Raw genomic sequence first — 19,287 nt, forward strand, 5'->3', positions numbered from 1 at the left:
CAGTTCTGGGACGTTAAAAAATGCTATTTGATGGAAAACAAACAGCGAAGGATAAATTAGTTTGGACCATTAAATCAGAGAGAGAGGACGGGAGGTGGGGGCAGAGCCTTGGACACCAAACAGTTAAAAACGTATGAAAGCACACGCAGCCTGCCGGGCAGAGGAGCTGAAACTGTTTGATTGACAGAAATCATTTTAGAAAAAAACAACAACTGCAAGTTAAAAAAAAGAAAGAAAGAAAAGAATCAAGGCCTCTTTTTTTGTTGTTAATAAATCCAGTTTGGTGAAAACATGTTGGCAAATCCCCTAAATAATCATCTGAAAATAAACATGCAAACGTGTATGGATGGCGATACTGACTGGTGTTGTATATCAGTTATGAATGCACGGTAATATCGCCTCTTCATATCGGCTGATCTCGGTCTTTTTTTTTTTTTTTGTATATCTGTCCAATGGAATTACCTAAAAAAAACAACAAGGATTTAAACACATGGATTTTTGGGAACTACAAGGAAAAATGTTACTTTTTTTTAACAATATAATTTGTTTTAAATGAAGATGATCTAGCAGCCAGTTCTGTTGTAAAATGAGGGATGCAAGAACAAAAAAAAAAATCTGAATATACTAAATCCATAAAAAATACTACTAATAAAATACAGAATTGCTAAATGTGATGGATGGATCTCTCCTCTAAATGCTGTCTTGACTCGCCTGTAAGCTGAAAAAAAGAAGCCAAAATTCACACCTCGCGTCACTCGGACGCGCCTTCATTACCGCGCGGAGAGCAAACGCTTCATAAACGGGGCTCACCGGCTGCGCTGGCGGGAATTAGCGTGTTGCGTGTTTGCTTAACTGCCACTAACAAAAACGAGGCGGCGGGTAAATATTGAAATTCCCCTTCGATCGGCTGAGTGCCGGAGCGCCGGCCTCTCTCTCTCTCTCTCTCTCTCTCTCTCTCTCTCTGTCTGTCTGTCTCTCTCTCTCTATTGATGAGCTGCGGCTAATCCATCGCATTTCCCTGTAAATAGCTTTCTGCATGAGAAAAGGCCCCACGCCCCCCCCCCCCCAAGCAGGCGGGGGCCACGCGGTGTGTGTGTGTGTGTGTGTGTGTGTGTGTGTGTGTGTGTGTGTGTGTGTGTGTGTGGTGGGGGGGGGGGGTGAACCCGCCCTACCTGGCCCGGTGTTTCCTAAACCTCCTCTGGAGTCTCACGTCTGGTTGCTGAATTAATTTTGCAGAAACTTTCTGATGCTCCCGTGATTCACCGCGCGGCCTCCACGAGAAGCATCCACGGCCCCCGGTCTCTCTCTCTCTCTCTCTCTCTCTCTCTCTCTTCTCTCTCTCTGATTCAGGTCCACACACACACACACACACACACACACACACACACACACACACACACACACACAGCTATGAACGTGTAACCATGACAACCACGTTCTGATTGGCTCCAGCCCCGCACCGGGGGAATTAACGGTGGGAGGCGTCATCCAATGCGCGTGGCGCTGGCCAGAACCCTCGTGATAACCGGGCAGAGTGACGGTGAAGAAGGTGGCGGCGGCGGCGGTGGTGCGAGAGGTAGAGAGAGAGAGAGAAAGAGAGAGAGAGCGCAGAGGTAGAGGTAGAGGTAGAGGGTGAGCCCAGGAGGAACCGAGTTGAGGGACCAAAACAAACAAAAAAACAGAAGAAAAGCTCACGCGACGGAGGAGGTATTAGAAGGGTAAACGGGGGTTTGAACCGGCCGCCGGTGAGAGCCGGGCTGGGGGGCCATGTCCGGTCCGGTCCTTACGCGCTCCATCAGCTGGCGCGGCTGAAGCTCCGCTCCTCTCTCTGGATATTGTGGATTGTGACAGGATCGAGCAGGACCGGGACTGAGGAGGCTACAACCCGTCCCGGGGTGAGTCACCGGGCCGCGTCCGAGCTCCAGGAACCTCAACCTTTCCCGCCCCCCAGACAGCGCACCGCCCGGCGCCAAGACGTTGTTCCGCGGGGACCCGGGTCCTCACCCCAGTCCGAGCAGCGCAGTCCGTGCGGGAAGGTCGGCACTCGGCGTCCTGCAGGCCGGAGACATGATGGTCCACTGTGCCGGGTGCGAACGGCCCATCTTGGACCGGTTCCTCCTCAACGTGCTGGACCGAGCCTGGCACGCCAAGTGCGTCCAGTGCTGCGACTGCAACTGCAACCTGACGGAGAAATGCTTCTCCAGGGAGGGGAAGCTGTACTGCAAAATGGACTTTTTCAGGTAACGGAAGCTGGACGGGACATCTTCTTCTTCTTCTTCTTCTTCTTCTTCTGCTTCTTCTTCTGCTTCTTCTTCTGCTTCTTCTTCTGCTTCTTCCTCCTCTACTTTTTAAAAACAAAAACAAAAACAATAACGCGCACAATTAAAGAGGCGTTAGGACTGCTGATGTTCATAAAAACCGTAGAGAAATTAATCCTGATTTACAAGGTCAGGTGATGCCACTTATTATTATTTATTATTTTTAAATTTAAAACTATTTTTTTAAACAGGAAAAGTTAATTCAATACAGGCCACAAACACAAATGTGACAATTTCATTTAATATTTAGGGTTTTTATTTATGTATTTATTTATTTCGGTAAACGATGGTTTCCTCCTCTCTCAGGGCCTCTCTGGAAAAAAGGGGTGCACGCAGGTCCACGTGCATTGTGCTCGGGACGTTTCTCCCAAACACCCATTAACCGGCTCGCCATTCCGACAGAGTGCCCCCCCCCCCCTTTCCCTTCCCCCGGTAATTGAGTGATAAGTGACGCTCTTGTTTGTGCATTTGTGCGCACTCTCTTTGCATCATTTTCACGTGCGGCTTATTTTCTCCCCCCCTCCTAAATTGTCCTAATGACGCGTCAGACGCAGCAGCCTTTGTCGGGACCGGCTGCTGCCGTTGCTGGCCTCGAACCCGCGGCCTCTCGGCCGTCACATTATCAGCGCGGGTCCTCATCAAGCGGCGGGTTTGAATGGGCGGCCATTAGCCAACAGTAATCACCTTAATGTGTCCATTTGTTGTGTAAGTAGAGTTGCAGGCTTCGTGTGGGGTGGGGGGCGGGGGGGGGGGGCTCGGCGCATGTGAATGAAGGGGGGGGGGGCAGTGGAGTGATACCTTTGCAAATGGGGAGACAAGCAAGACATTAGTGTTAAAAACAATGCACCCCCCCCCCCCAAAGAGCTGAGCTCAAACTCACCCCCAAAATAAAAACATCAGGTGAGGGGGGGGGGGGGGGGGAGACAGAGAGAGAGAGAGAGAGAGAGAGAGAGAGAGAGAGAGAGAGATGTGTCAAACTCGGGAGGCGGGAAAAATTATTTAGGGCTATTTGTGTATCAAATTGATGAGCCCCCCCCCCCCCCCACACACACACAGCACACCCGGTGTGTTTAAAACCCGGTGAATATGGATTAAGAGAAGATTTCCACGCTAAGATGCTCCCACTCGGCTTAATCCCGTCACATATCCGCGGCTACAATGTGTTGATTGTCACTATGCGTTCCTGCGTGGGGTTATTGTCACAGCGCCTCCATCACGGAGGAGCGAATTATGAGCTTGCAGTTTTACTCCTCAAAAAAAAACAAAAAAACTTTTAGCCTGTAGAAGAATTCCTGTTTTTATTACTATTTTATTTGTATTATTATTTGTATTTTATTTTCTGGAAATTATTAATTGTATAAATTATTATTTTTATTATTATTATCATCATCATTATTATTATTATTATTATTATTATTATTATTATATTGTTGTCTTCCTAGCATATTAGCATTAACTAATTTTGTTAGCATTATAATATGTTGAGTTTAATATGTGAACGTAGTAGAATTATGGGATGTTGGTTTTTGTAAGTGCAGTGTTTACCAAACTCTCACGTGTGTTTTATTTGTTTGTTTGTTTGACCCCCCCCCCTTTCAAAGGCGGTCGGCACCAAGTGCGCGGGCTGCCTGCAGGGAATCTCCCCCAACGACCTGGTGCGCAAGGCGCGCAGCAAGGTGTTCCACCTGAACTGCTTCACCTGCATGGTGTGCAACAAACAGCTGTCCACGGGAGAGGAGCTCTACGTCATCGACGAGAACAAGTTCGTGTGCAAGGAAGATTATTTGAGCTCTGGAGCCATCAAGGAGGTCAACTTGAACTCAGGTACTTCCGCTGCGCCGCTAAAACGAAACAAAAACCCGGGAATCTCCTATTTTTTTAAAAGAAACAAAACAAAACAAAAACGAGGCGTCCTGCGTGAACGTGGAGGCCTCACGCAGCTCCGGTCAGGTGAGCGGCTCCGATGTTTACCTCCACGGGACGCCGGCGCGCTGTTTGTGTAGCCGGGGTCCTGCGGGGGTTGCGGTGCTGCTCCTCTCCCTCCTGTGCTGTCTGCTCCAGACAGAGAGCCGCGCCACAGTCGAGCTGCTGCCGCTGCAGCAGCAGGAAAAGAATGGAATCAAATAATTCCTCTCGTTTCTCTCCATTTTGATGTTTGAAAATTCTGACCGCATATTTGCATCAGTTTGGCTTTTTTTTGTTTTGTTCCTTGAATACATATTTTACTGCTGTGCATCTCCAGGCTAAATTACCCCCCCCCCCCCCTCCGTGACATTTCACACGCCCCCCCCCCCCCCCCCCCCCCCCCGCCCAGTGTCGTCGTGTACAGACAGGAGTTTATCACCGGACCTGCAGGACCCAACACAGGACGACATAAAGGAGACGGACAATTCCACGTCCTCAGATAAGGAAACGAACAATATTGAGAACGAGGAGCAGAACTCGGGGACCAAGAGGCGGGGGCCCCGGACCACCATCAAGGCCAAGCAGCTGGAAACGTTAAAGGCCGCGTTTGTCGCCACGCCGAAGCCCACCCGGCACATCCGGGAGCAGCTGGCTCAGGAAACGGGACTAAACATGCGCGTCATCCAGGTAGGAGACTCCCCGCGGTGTCCGTGATGCGTTCAGGTGCTGCCAGGACGGATCCGCTCACACAAATATATATTTATACATAAATCAGCCACTTTAAATGTAGTTTTTTGTTTTTGTTTGTGTTTTTTTTTTTTACCAGAAAGCTCTCATATTAGTAGATGCTTCATTATATTTTATAGAAATTTCTCAAATAAAAAAAACCTCATGAAATGAAAATTTCATTTGAACGAATTGAGAATAAAATAAATTTGATAAAATAAAACATGGCAGATAAACATTTTGGTTTTTTGGGGGGGGGGTTTGTGTGTGTGTGTGTGTGTGTGTGTGTGTGTGTGTGTGTGTGTGTGTGTGTGTGTGTGTGTGTGAGATAAAAAAGCACAATTGTAGAAGCAACAGCATCCGGGAGCGACGTTCCATAACAAAGAAAATCCCAAGTGCCGCGTGTTTTTAGCCCCTCAGAATATTTAGATATAGATTTCCAAAATATATGTATTCCATTTTTTAAAATTTATCTCTGCAGAAATCTTTTGTCTTTAAATTTTCTTAAGGTTTCAGTATTTTTTTTTCATTTTTCAGTTCAGCAAAAGTATCGCTGCAGCATCCTGGACTGATGCTGAGGGTTCGGTTCCCTTTTGTTTGTTTTTTTTTGTTTGTTTAGATGATAATTTAAAATCGATGGAGTTTATTATTTGTTATTTTTGTATTTGTATAAGGAAAATGCGCATCAATCAGCACCCGCGCAAACGCGCGTCAGTCGGCGGCTCGTTCTCGTCATCGAGCCCCTCTGACGGTCGACGTTGTTCATCCTGGAATAATAAAAAAAACAACAGCATTGGCTGCATGTTTGCAACATACTTTGACATCAATGTGTGCAGTAAAAGTATATGGACGCAGCAACTACGACACAAGTACAGCGTGGAACTGGGAGAGTGTCATTGTTCCCACTGTTGGCTCTGGTTTAATACAACAGACACACAACAGACACACAATAGATCTATTTTTTTCTTTTTAAAGATGGACAAATCAGTGTCAGGCTTTTATTCAGGCCAATCTTTGAGAATGAAAGCCTTATGCTTTAATTTGTCTTTGATTTACATCCTGAAATTGAAATCTAGCAACACCATTCACGTTTTTTTTTAATTATTCCCAATTAAAAAAAAAAAAAAAACTTGTTTTTTTCCGGGAAATGATTTATTTTGTGCAGACAGCCGTTAATTTTAGTTGCACAGCCGTGAAATTAGAGAAAGCTTTGTCTTTCTTTCTTTCTTTTTTTTGCCGAGGGCTAAAGGAACCCCGCAAACATGTTTAACAATATAACAACACCGGTTTGGACCTCTCTCTCTCCCTCTCTCTCTCTGTCTCATCCTCAAACACACGCACACGCCCGCACACACACTCACGCAGCTCGGCGCCTGGGTGCAGGCTGTGTCAGGATGATTAGCACCGTCTCTGCCAACTGTGATGTGGCTTTTTGTGCACTCACTGTGATTATCGCTGATTTCACAGATTTACATGCCGCCCTCCCCTCTCCCACCTCGCCGCTCCTACTCACTTACAGCCGGCTCCCCCTGCTCCTTACGGCTGCGGGGCCTCCTCCGTGCGGTCTACACCGCAGCCAATGCGGTCAATTAGAGAGTCGATGGATCAATAAGGCAGCCCGTGCCTCCGCAACCCCCCCCCCCCCCAAAAAAAATGTGTGTATATATATATATTTTTTTTCAATATATCAAAATTGGCGTTGAGCAGGTTTGTAAATTTAGTTAAAGACACTCAAGGATTTCCCCCGTGAGCAAGTACTTCTGTGACCGAGGCCATAAAATACTGCCTTTAACAGGGTCCGGGTGGGCGGCCATCTGCCTCGACCGAGGGAGCGACAGGGAGGAGACAAGTAGACTCACAACAGACAATAACAGCAAAAAGAATCAAGACATGGAACAATAATACACTCCAGCATAGAACAAGCGTTAGGATAGCAGTATTAATACTGTTGGAGGACTGGTACGAGTACAAATACAACGCTACAATAAAGCTAATCCTAATGCATTACTGCAAATAATGCTAATTCAATGGGAAAGATGCTGTTTCCTAATGCTAATACAATAGTAATGATGCTGGTAGTAATTCTAATATAGTAATAATAATAATGCTAACCCTAAAATGATGACAATATTAATTCAGTAATAATGATGCTAATACAAATACGGTAGCTAAATAACAATACTAATCCTAACTAACACAGTACTATCTAAGCTAATACAAACACAATTGCTAAATAACAATGCTAATAATGTTCTAACACAGTACTCATTATGCTAATGAAAACACTGTAGCTAAATAACAATGCTAATCCTACTACTAACACAGTACTAATTATGCTAATGAAAATACTGTAGCTAAATAGCAATGCTAATAATAGTACTATTACAGTACTAATTGTGTTAATACAAACACTGTAGCTAAATAACAATGCTAATCCTACAACTGACACAGTACTCATTATGCTAATGCAAACACTGTAGCTAAATAACAATGCTAATCCTACAACTGACACAGTACTCATTATGCTAATACCAACACTGTAGCTAAATAACAATGCTAATCCTACAACTGACACAGTACTCATTATGCTAATGCAAACACTGTAGCTAAATAACAATGCTAATCCTACAACTGACACAGTACTCATTATGCTAATGCAAACACTGTAGCTAAATAACAATGCTAATCCTACAACTGACACAGTACTCATTATGCTAATACCAACACTGTAGCTAAATAACAATGCTAATCCTACTACTTACACAGTACTCATTGTGCTAATACACACACTGCAGCTAAATAACAATGGTAATAATAGTACTGACACAGTACTCATTATGGTAATCCTAATACAGTAATAATAATGGTAACACAAACACAACACGATTACTAATAGTGCTATGCTTATACTACTGATAATACAATAGTATTGTTAATACCTTTACAAAAACAGCAAGAGCAATGCTTATACTATCATAAATACAGTAATAATGATATTAATATAAATACAATACTGATAGTACAAATGCTACAGCTATTAGTAGTACTGGTATACATTGTTATTAATGCTAATGTGATCATTACAAGACACTACACATACAATAGTAATACTACTAATATCCATCAATCAGAATTTGTCCGGGGGGGTGACGATCTTAGTAGTTATAATAGTAGTAATAGTAGTACTACAGTCGTGGTCCGTCCCTTCTGCAGCTGTTTGCTCAATTAAACAGTCAATTTGATCAATAAGGTTGTCCATACCTCCATCTGTGACCCCCCCCCCCCTTCACCCCCACCCCTCTGCATGTGTATTGCTTGGAGCCAAAATGGAGGCCGAGGTTTCGTCATCTATCACTGCTCGTTGGCTGCATGTTAAATACCGGCGGAGTCGACGCGGGGAGCCTCGCCGCTGCTTCTCCAGCGTGTAATCCCTGAGCAACACTCTCTGGAGGGGAGCCGCAGCATTTCCATAAAAATGTACCCGATTGTTCTCAATAAGCAGGTGTCGCCTTTGCTGCTGGAGCACACACAGCCTAAGTGGTTTTAGGTGGTTGTTGGGTTTTTTTGTATGTGTGTGTGTGTGTGTGTGTGTGTGCGCGCGCGTGTGTGTGTGTGTGTGCGAGTTTTTGTAAATCTGTAGCACAGTGGGATCCTGCCTCTGGTGTAGCCCAGCCAGTGTGAACATACATCATTATGCAGCAGCGATGCAGAGGCAGAAACAAGAAACGTTTTGTGTGCTTCTGAGGCAAAGACATTCCTCTCCACCCTTCCGCTCCTCAAACGCTGTTTATTTAGCGCCAGCGCCTTTTTTCGATATTACGACTCGTACCTTCTACACAGGTGCGTTCATTCATCTTCAATTATTCAATGCACAAATGTAAAACGTCAGTGACAGAAAGGTGCGGCAGCAGAGGGACGCCTTTGTCTATGTTTGTTCTAGAAACAACGCCGGCGTCGTTGGTTTGATCCGAGCAGGTCGCTGAGAGCTGACTCAGGTGACCCGGCCACGGCTGGGATTTAAAAACCTGCGTCTTCATTCCATCCTGACTTTCCGGATGTGAATTGTGACATTCCTATCATATATAAAAGACCCTTAGGTGAGCCGCCAAATTACAAACTATTCTGATTTATAGCCTCTGCAGCGGAACGTCGAGTGCGAAATTCATCTTCATTTATTTATCACGCAAAAAAAAAAAGGGAAAATGTTAATGACTAAAAAGGTGTAGAAGCAGGAAGTGGTCTTCTTGGTTTTTGCAGTCGGAATGGTTCAGAATCATTTATTTCCTTTGAGCAGGTAATTGAGAATCAATATTCGACGGCGGCCGGGCCATAAATGGAATTTAAAATTCCGCATCTTTATTTATCTGGAAGCAGATTGTGACATTTCTGTCATATTTAAGTATAAAAGACGGACAGTTGAGGCAGAAAATGTACAAAATATTCAGATTAGCTTGTGGAGAGGAGCATTCAGGGCGTCTGTGCTGCTTTTTCAGCCTCAATTATCCGCCAAGCTAAGAGGAAATGTAAACGAGCGAAAGGTGCAGCAGGAAGTGGTCCTCAGGTTGTTTTGCTGTTGTTGTTTGTTGTAGGAACCGATTTTTAAAGCTTGGATCTTCATTTGTCCCTTTTTTTGGGGGGGGTATTTAAAAGACGCCTGAGTGGGTCACCGAAGGCTCCGGTGTCACTGGACAGAGTTTAACTGGTGTTTAATTGTGTTTTTAGGAAAATAAAGTTCAGAATAGATACAGTAATCAGACAGAAGCAACAATTCTTCTTATTTTTCTTAATGGGATTAAAAACAACAACATTTTTCCTTAAAAAAAAGGAGGCAGCATTTCAAGTCTGATTAGAATGAACTCCGTAACGACGAGCGTGAAATTAAATTGAAATCAGTCGCAGCTGATACGCGTTCATTTGTCTTTGATCGTGTCGGTTGTGTTTTGTGTGTTTCTGCACGCGGCCCAACAGCCTGGGTCTGATAGTGACGAGACTTTGAACAATCACGAGCCGCTGGTTCTGTCGCCATGACGTCCAAGGAGAGAAAGTAGACAGACACCGACCTCAACATGGAAACTATTTATTTATTTATTTATTTAAAAAAAATAAATAAAAAAAACGTCTTTCTTTGCAGGTTTGGTTCCAGAACAGAAGATCCAAAGAGCGACGAATGAAGCAGCTGAGTGCGTTGGGGGCCCGGCGGCACGCTTTCTTCAGGGGCCCGAGGAGGATGAGGCCCCTGGGAGGCAGATTGGAGGATCCAGACATCTTGGGGCCTGGAGCGTACGGTTACTATGGAGGTAAGAACGGAGTGAGCGCCATGGTGTAGCTGGGCCCTGTGGCTCATCCAGACGTAGGCCTGGTTGTCTCGCCTCAGCCGGTACCATCAGCTGTGTGGCTCGGTTCTGGTCTCAGTGTCACTCTGAAAACGTGATGGTGTGTGACTTCGACTGTACTACACACAGAGGCGGCAGGAGTACACACGTGTGTATTGCTTAAAGTACACATGAAAATTGACTCCCCCTCATGCTGCTGGAAGGTTGGGGGAAGTTTTTTTTAGTCCACAAAATGCTTCTGGAATTACTCAGGAAAAGGTATTGCAGTACATGCAGTCAGGTTCAAATGTAAAAAAACACCAAAAAAAAGTAAAACTATGAAAATCCTCCGTGCTACTGCTTGTCTGAAGTAATCCAGGTGTCCTGAAGTACTGACTCCACCTGTTTACTCAGGTAAAAGTAAAGAAGTTCAGGCTTGTAAATGTACTCAGTTGTCTAAAGTAGAAAGTACACAGCTCTGATGTCATATCCCTCAGTACTCTAGACGCTGTCACTCCACAGACGGGTGTCACAAACTCCTCCGTTTTCGAGGGGTGAGGGGTGGGGGGTGGGGGTGGGGGGGTTGTCCTCTTCAAGCCCTCTGATATTTGGCAAACCATCTTTATTTTTTTCTACATTTTGGCAATGTTTACGTGCTTGAACGCCCCCCCCTGCCGCCCCCTGCTGGTGAGAAGTTTCCTGCCCCTGAAATAAAACTCCCCTTGACTCCGTCTTTTACTTTTTCTTTTTGTGTCAAACTAAAGTAACGTGCTTGTATCTAAAATCTACGGAGTAGAGAGTACAATCACCGGACGAGCGTCCTTCGTTACCTCCAAATGATTCAAGCACTACTAGTTTGTCCAAACTCTCAACAATCGTCTGTAGTTTAACTTCAGCCTCTGTTGGTTCAGGGTCGATGGAATGAAAACTTCCTCTTGTAGTTGGAAAAAAACCCGCAAAGACGCTTCAGTTAATTGACACAGTAAAGAGAGAACCTGAGTATGATTGGCCTCCGAGGACGCGCAGGGAACATTTGGAAGGCTCAGGGTGGCGTAAACCCTGTTCAGCTGTCACACGCCGTCACATGTCGGTGCCAAGAGGATCAACGTCAGACAGGAACTGATGTCTTTATCCGTCCCGTCGGTTTGTAAACAAAGCTGGGAGAGGAGACCAAAGGTGGGGACTAATCCCAGCACCGTATCTATGGAGCTGCGGGGCGGCGTCCTCCGTGCTTTATGTTATACAAATATTCAGAGAACGGTTTGTATTTGTGAGGAATTAAAACATGTGAGCGAGCTTGTGCTCCTCGAGCGTATTTGTGTTGACGTGATGGAAAGAGGATGGGGGGGGGGGGGGGGGCGGTTACCTCCAAATATATCAGCCAGGGAGGGTTTCTGGCAGGACGAAGCTTTCTGGCAGAAAACCAGGTGAAAAAGTACAAATCGCAACATCAACCAAGAGTGAGCAGTCAGGGCTTTTACCCAGAATCCCTTACGTCTCCTTTCTCTACATATCGGCTGATTTGCTTGTTTTTTACTCTCAGTTTTCTCTCACTGCTCCCAGAGGCTGCAGATAAGATAGAACTTTATTGATCCCAAAGGAAGCCGACGGATGTGAATCAACAAACTGGTATAATCTGGTGTGAGGCATCAACGTTCTCTTTGGCACAAAGCCCCTGACAGATAAACTGAGCTAAACTCAACATTTGGTTTAGTTCCGGAAGCAAAGCTCCAGCGGTTCGCCATGTAGTTCAGAGGCTCTCTGTCGTCCTGATTGTCTGGCAAAAAATGTGTGTGAAGCTAGCCATGGCAACGCTAACCGAGCAAATATGAGCTAAAATAGCCCTTTTTTTAAAATTATATTTGGTTCCTGAACTGATTTTCTGATGTCGTTCATGGATGCTACAACAATGCTTGCCATTTTTTAGATGTGCAAAATGGGAGGAAGAGTTTAGCCTCTCGTTAGCTATGCTAGCTTAGCTGCTCGCCCAGGTAGCACACTGGAGAACTAGCACAGCACTTTTAGCCACCATACACCTTCTATTTGCAGCGCAGCTGTCGTATAATCAGCTCTTTATTCCAAATGTTGGATGTTGTTGCTCCTGAGATACAAACATGTTGTTTTCATACTTTATTCATTATTTTGGATGCACTGTTTTTTTGTTTTTTTTCTCTAAAATGGTGGAGGAAAAAAAAAATCCCGGAGACGCAGGTTTTCGGCAGAAGGAGGACTCCTAACTTTACATAAATAAAATTCTTTACAGAAAACACAGCCGTGGCTGTATTTATTTATCTGCATTTTATAATCAACACTTTTAGAACAACATGATAATCTAGAGGGGATTTCTGTTGAGGATGTGGCGAAAAACGCCGAGACGTGTATTTAATCACCGAGCGGGTCCGCAAATGAAAAGCAATTTGCAGCTACAAACATAAACAGCCTCAAAAGTGATGGAATGTTAATTTCACTGAACGTTTCATGTTTGATCAGCAAACATTTATTAAATGGGGAAGATGTCTTTCTGATGAATACGAGCAGTAACACATATTTATATACGTTTTCTTTACCGTTTTCTCAGCTTGAATGTTCAAGTGGGATTTGAGGTCATGTTTAGAACCATGTGCTTTTAAAAGATGCCTCTATACCTTCACTTGCTACATAATTAAATACATATATATGTATGTATATATGTGTGTGTGTGTGTGTATATATATATATAACATAACATGAAATAAAATAAAACAGCTCTTCCAGATGTTCTACTTTGATGGAGCTTTTACCTTCAGCTTTCGGTGTTTTTTTGTCGTTGTTGTTGCAAATGTATAATTTTATTATTTATTTGTTATTATATTTTATCTTTAGAATTGACGTCATAGTGGGTGATGTTGCAGCGGGGGGCATTGTCGTGACAGATGTTTCTCATGCTACAGGGTTAGCATCATAGCAGCGCCTGAGCCTGAACTTGTTCCCTCAATTTAGGTAAAACTTGCTCAGAAATAGGAAGCAACTAAATCAAAGGGAGCACGTTGTTTTTTCACGCGGCCTCAAGATTTAAATAGAATTCTCCTCTTCTGACCAGTCCAGGCCTCCGTAGAAACGGTCGTCAGTCATGACCACCAGAGGCTGGCTGGCGTGGAGCCGCGGTTACGATACAGCGACTGCATCTCGATCTGAGGAGCCCGGACGCGCAGGACACAGTGGAGTGGAGCAGTGAGAGGGAGGGGAGACATGAGGACAAAACCTTCATCCTCATCTCTCTCTCCCTCCCTCCCTCTCTCTCTCTCTCCCTCTCTCTCCTGCTTTCCTCACACGTTGCCTTTCACACTCTTTTGTGCAGCAGCCTGGCCTTTATCTGAGCTCCCTCCTTCCTTCTGCTGCGAGGGAGGAATGTCTGTGTGTGGTGTGCTGCGTCTGCATGTGTGAGTGTAATTATAGAGACCCCATCGCACACACACGCACACACTCAGTTTACAACACAAGCTTGTTGCTTATTCTCAAGGTCGGCTAAACTAGCAGGGGCTTGTTTGTGGGATCAAATCATTAGCGTGTTTGTGAAAGTCGTGTCAGCTCTCATTGTTTCTCTGGATAATCTCCGGCAGCCTCGTGCAAAAGTGCCGCCACCATGTCAGAGATGAGCAAACACACGCTCTCCTTCTAATTAGGCGACCAATTGTGTTCCTTGATTTCTAACCTGTTAGCTCCGGATTCGGCCCACTGAGAGACGTGTGAGGGGAGCATATGGTGGAGGTGCCAGTGCAACATCTGGAGCCCGCCGGCGAGCTCGGCTCAAGGTGCTGATGATGCAGCTGAGCAGAAGTGAGGGAATGTGAGTGAGGCAGGAGGCAGGTGGACACGAAGCCCCGAGAGCTGCCCCTGTGTGACATCATCACGCTCCTGAAGTAACGTCAAAGGAAACCGCAGTAATTCAGGGTTCATATCGTCGTGAGAAACCCAGAATAGTAGCGGAGTGAAACATCATTCCATCCATCCATCCATTCATTTTCTACCACTCATCCTGTTACGGGTGGCGGGGGTGGAGCCTATCCCAGCAGCCTTCGTGCGAGAGGCGGGGTTCACCCTGGACGGTTTGGGCCTGGGAACATTTTTAAGTGTGGTTGACTGAGTAAAATCTCTGTTGGTTACTAATGAGTCACTTTAATCCACGTTTAGGCTCCATCTGACCACCTCGCTTGTTGTTAACCGGCGTTTCAGAGAGTGGCGTTTTTCCCTCAAAGTCATGGAAACGTCACGGAAGTTTAAAAGTATTGTAGGAACCCTGCTATTCATCGTGAGGGGAGCGCATTCTCGTAACCTCACTGCGTTTCTGCTGATGTTAATGGAGTTTTATTTTGACTGTCAGTGCCACATTCACTCCCGGGTGCAAGGGGACGTTGATAGCGGTTAGTTATTGCGTAGTTATAAATAAGAGTGCTGAACAAGCAGAGGACGCCAGGCGCCGGTTCAGTCAGTTATGTGAAATTTGTGTCCAGCGGATCGTGAAGTGGTTTTGCACTTCTTTTTTCTTTTTTTTTTCCTCGTGTGTCCGCTTCCCTCTAGTAGAGACGTGGGGAAACGGCTCCGCGGCCGTGGTTGGTGGACAGCCAACAGAAACGCCACCAATATTGGCTGGTGACACTGTGCGAACCACGCCTGACAACTCATCCGTGTTTCTCATCATGGATCAGAGGCCGGAAGTCTCACGGGGAAACGTGGAACTGTTACACCGAAGCGACTCCGAGCACCTCGCTCATGTGGTGAGCGTGAGCGAGCGTCTGTCAGGGTCGCACGGGACGGAACTCAGGGGTTGAAGCTCACCAATTTCATCGACATCGTCAGAAAATTCGCATCTCTGCTCCAGCATCTGTCAAATGCAGGAGTTAAATGCTGCATATCGCAAGCATTCCTGTTCCTCAGAGGTGGAATCCCGCCGAGGTTGTTGGCTCACGGTGGAATTACGAGCCTCCATGTTGTTCTAGGATCATTTGCAGTGGAGCTGCAACAATTGATCAGTCAGTGGACTGGTAAATCCACAGATGTGCTGCTCTTGGGTCATTTTGGTCGGTGCTGATTTGCTGCTGGGACCTGGGCCTCCACACAAGCTGCCTGCTGCTTGTGCTCATGTGGATTATGGCATTAATTCTCTGAATGTTATTCACACATGTAAACCAGCATCGTGTGTTTTTAATCGTGAGAAAGTCGAGTGAGTTACACAAACCTGCTATTTGACTCACTTAGAAAACGACTGATGATCCAACGTTGTCATTCGAGATCAAATCCGACCGATGGCTTGGCCTCGCCGCCGCAGCACCAGACACAGCGTGCGGTGAAGCTCAGGGAGGAATTTAATCTGAAGGATTACAGGCTAGCAGCGATGCTACAACTAGAAACCATCGATTCGATGACTTAGCAACAGTGTGATAGCTTTGTTGTCTTTTGTCTGTACTCTCCTTCTTAACAGTTGCGCCGCAACAACCGACACCCAAAATAATCAGCAGCCGTGATCAAGCACGGCTGTGAGCGACGCCGAAGAGCTTGCTCCTGAACAGCCGACCGGCTAACGTTGATATTAGGTTCATATTTGTGTCTCATTTGTTCATTTTTATTTCAGAATGCCAGGACATTCAGACTTTTTAGACCTCGTGATTGATGGATGAGGAAAAGCTGCGAGGTTGAGGTTTTCTTGTGATGTTGCACGTATTTTGTTACGCGAGGATCTAAACTTCAGGCGTCAACACAACGAAGCTTCGCGCCTCCGCTGTTGTCACTGTGATGATGTTTAGTGGCCTCTTTTAGACACTGTTTTTAACACACAAAAACTTCAGAATTCACAGGCGTGATATTTACTGGCGTGTTTTATTTCATTGGAGAACAAAGCACAATTTCTTCAGACGCATCCAACCAAAAACCCTCTGAGGTGGAGGCGAGGGAAGCGGACGCTCAGCAGTTCTAGCTTGAGGATCCTGCGCCGCTCTATTAGTAACAGGCTGAACTGCATGCTGGGAACGATGATGATGAAGAGTTCAGCTCAGGAAGTAGCCACAGCCCAGTGATGTAGAGACGAGGGATGGCGCTGGAAGCCGCTTCAGACATGCTGGGAGACGTCGAGGCCACAGGGTCTGGCAGGGCTGCAGGGAGGCAGGAATCTCATTCTGGAATTCCTCATCCAGAACCAGAACTTTCAGTGGGGGAATCCGTCGGGGGGGCACGCATGGCTGCGAGCTGAATGAGTAAGGAAGATGAATGCACTGAGTAAAAGGTGGAAGAACTGGGGTGGAGAGGTGTGGAGTTGTTTATACACTCAAATGAGGCTGCTGGAGACCGGCTGGGTGAAATTGGACATGATCAATTTCACCACTTAGAGAAGGTGGAGTCGAGTGTAAAACTGCCCAGGGGAACATTTTACTCGTATTTATAGAACCGTGTGTTTTCTTCTGCCTCCCCACAGAATACCAAGGTGACTATTACGGACCAGGGAGTAACTACGACTTCTTCCCCCACGGCCCTCCATCCTCTCAGGCTCAGTCTCCAGCCGAGTCCCCCTACATCCTGAGCTCAGGACCCGGAGCCATGGAGGGATCGGGCCACATCCCCTCAGATGACCAAAGGTTCACGGACATGATATCCCATGCAGAAACCCCCAGTCCAGAGCCAGGCTTGCCAAGCTCCCTGCAGCCTGTCCCGGGGGAGGCGTACGGAGGCGGACCCAGTCCTCCTTTCTCCTTGGCCAGTAACTCCAGCTACAGCGCTCCGATGTCCCACCAAGGCCAGGAGATGGGAGAAACCACAGCCTGGTAGAGGAGGAGCGACAGGGACTGTTCCTGGGCTGAGTGTCGGCCCGGCCCATTCAGGAGACGTATCGAACAAACATTGTGGAGTGAAAAGTAACACCTAAATTTCTATGGAGGACTTTTTAAAATAATGGACCCATTTTCACACTTGATGGACTTTGGTAACGGCATGAAGGCGGAGAATGGGGTAGCTTGCTAGAAAAGGTCATAATGGCTGCCCAGTAGACACTCCAAAGCGTTTCCCTTCCTGGATTACTGGACTTGAATTATCAAGGAAAATATTGAGATTCCATCCAGCAAAAACCTCCCCCTTGACGTTCATGAAAACATCTTCTAAAACTCTAGGAGCTCGTTAGAGAGAGAGATGCCAAAGGGGACATTTTTTCCGTTTTTCTTAAATTTTATTTTCTCACATTTTTTTTCCTCAAAGGTGTTGCTTTGGAGCAATATTAGTTTTCATTCTGATGCTCTACGCCTCTCTTCATTGCCACCTCAAAATAACCACAAATACCGCATTGCAGTCACATGCCTTGGCGGTGTGACCTCGTCGCGGTGACCTTTGTGTTGCATAGTCAGACATTCCTCCGTGTCCCGCCCACACCTGGCTCAACCGTCGCCATTCTGCTACTGTAGGGGGGGGGGGGGGGGGGTCTGGTTTGTTTGTATTTCTGTGAGCAAATCATAACTGCCTTCATCTTCCAATCCAAACCTGTCAAAATCTCAGTGTGTAGGTCGCTAACCGCTTGCTAGCGTGGAGGATTCTGTTGTCTGATAAAGCGTTGGGGAGTTGGAATCCTGCAGTCAGCAAAACACACCGCCGAATGACCAAAATCTGTACAATTCACCTTTGAGTCCCAGTGAATGTTTGTGCCAAATTTAAACAAAAAAATAATCCTTAAAGGACCTCTAGAGAAACGGAATTTGACCACCAAGATCCTCTTCGAGTCCCAGTGGACGTTTGCGCCAAATCTGAAGTCGTTTTCTCAAGGAGTTGTTATGGAATGATATTCTGCAGAGGTATCGCATACATGTGAGGTGGCTGACCGCCAGAACCCGTCCAGTTCATCCTTCAGTCCAAGTGGACGCTTGTGCCAAATTAAAAAAAAAAAAAAATCCCTCCCGAGGTATAAAGTCCACATGAGGAGACTTTGACCTTTGACCACCAAAATCTTTACAGTTCATCCCCGAGTCCCAGTGGATGTTTGTGCCTAAATGGAAGACGCCCGCCATCTCTCATTCCCGTCAAGAACGAAGCCAACGACCCCGAAACAGAACGCCGTTGGCGGCGCGGAAGCATAAATAAAAGTATTTTTAAGAAAAAAACACCAAACACGTTAATGTTCATTTAAATATAAAAGTGGTAATCAAGAAGGGCTCAGTTCAAAACAATGGCTCATTTTGAACATTCTTTTCATTCAGACGGACAGACAGGCAGACAGACAGACAGACAGACATCGGCTGCCCTCAGAAACACACACACCTCAGGCATTGACTTGCTGCAGCAGGGATCTATAAGCTGGAAGCCCCTAAATGCACAGAAAGTGGTCTTGATTATACTTTAAGAGAAGGATGCCTGTATCATTATTCAAAACACATACACAATTTTACAGACACTTGTACTCACACACACACACACACACACACACACACACACACTTCCATCCAGGCAGCCCTGATAGTTCTGCTCTGCGCACTGCTTCACCTGACCTTCCCTTTGTCACCGTCCCTTTTAAAAAACATGTTTTAATGGAAATGATTTTCAAAAGAACATTGAACCCATAATGGAGAATCTCCTTCAACAGCTGAGGTCTCCTTCCTCTAAAGAGACAAAACAAAAGAGGAGGCAGACAACATCTGTGACATTACCGCTCCGTGCTCTCCGAGGCGCTCGCTGCCATCTAGTGGCCCGGTTTTGAGAAGACGCTCAGAATTACAAAAAAATAATAATAATAAAGAAGAAAGAAAGAAAAAAAAAAGAATCTTCAGCTTGGAGCAAGCGTGAGCATCTGCAGAAGACAAATTAGTTTCTCCCAAAATAATGCCAGTAGATAACCCTGCAGCTTCAGGGCCGTCGCTGAACCGAGCTGCAGGACAGAAAACAATATTTCAATTTCACCTCAAGACTGAAACATGCACAACTCACCGTAACTCTTTATTTTCCACATTTGTGACGCTGTCCGTCCACGGCTTGGAATGTTGTTTTGAGATTATTTCTGTCGGACGTTGTGTAAGATCTAG

At 45.8% G+C, this 19,287-nt stretch overlaps 1 protein-coding gene across 1 annotated transcript; it reads left to right on the forward strand.

The window, feature by feature from the left end:
* Positions 1 to 1,548: 1,548 nt before the first annotated feature.
* On the forward strand, positions 1,549 to 17,693 carry lhx5 (LIM homeobox 5). The gene is made up of 6 exons (XM_086187948.1): positions 1,549 to 2,240; position 2,569; positions 3,920 to 4,142; positions 4,633 to 4,910; positions 10,081 to 10,246; positions 16,707 to 17,693. Exons 1-6 carry the CDS (start codon positions 2,068 to 2,070, stop codon positions 17,054 to 17,056), a joined length of 1,191 nt encoding a protein of 396 aa, XP_086044074.1. The 5' UTR covers positions 1,549 to 2,067; the 3' UTR covers positions 17,057 to 17,693.
* Positions 17,694 to 19,287: the final 1,594 nt, after the last annotated feature.

The sequence above is a fragment of the Aulostomus chinensis genome, chromosome 19 (assembly GCF_037954235.1).
Source record: "Aulostomus chinensis isolate RoL2024-O1b breed Wild chromosome 19, RoL_Achi_v1.0, whole genome shotgun sequence".
In the NCBI taxonomy this organism is placed as follows: Eukaryota; Metazoa; Chordata; class Actinopteri; order Syngnathiformes; family Aulostomidae; genus Aulostomus; species Aulostomus chinensis.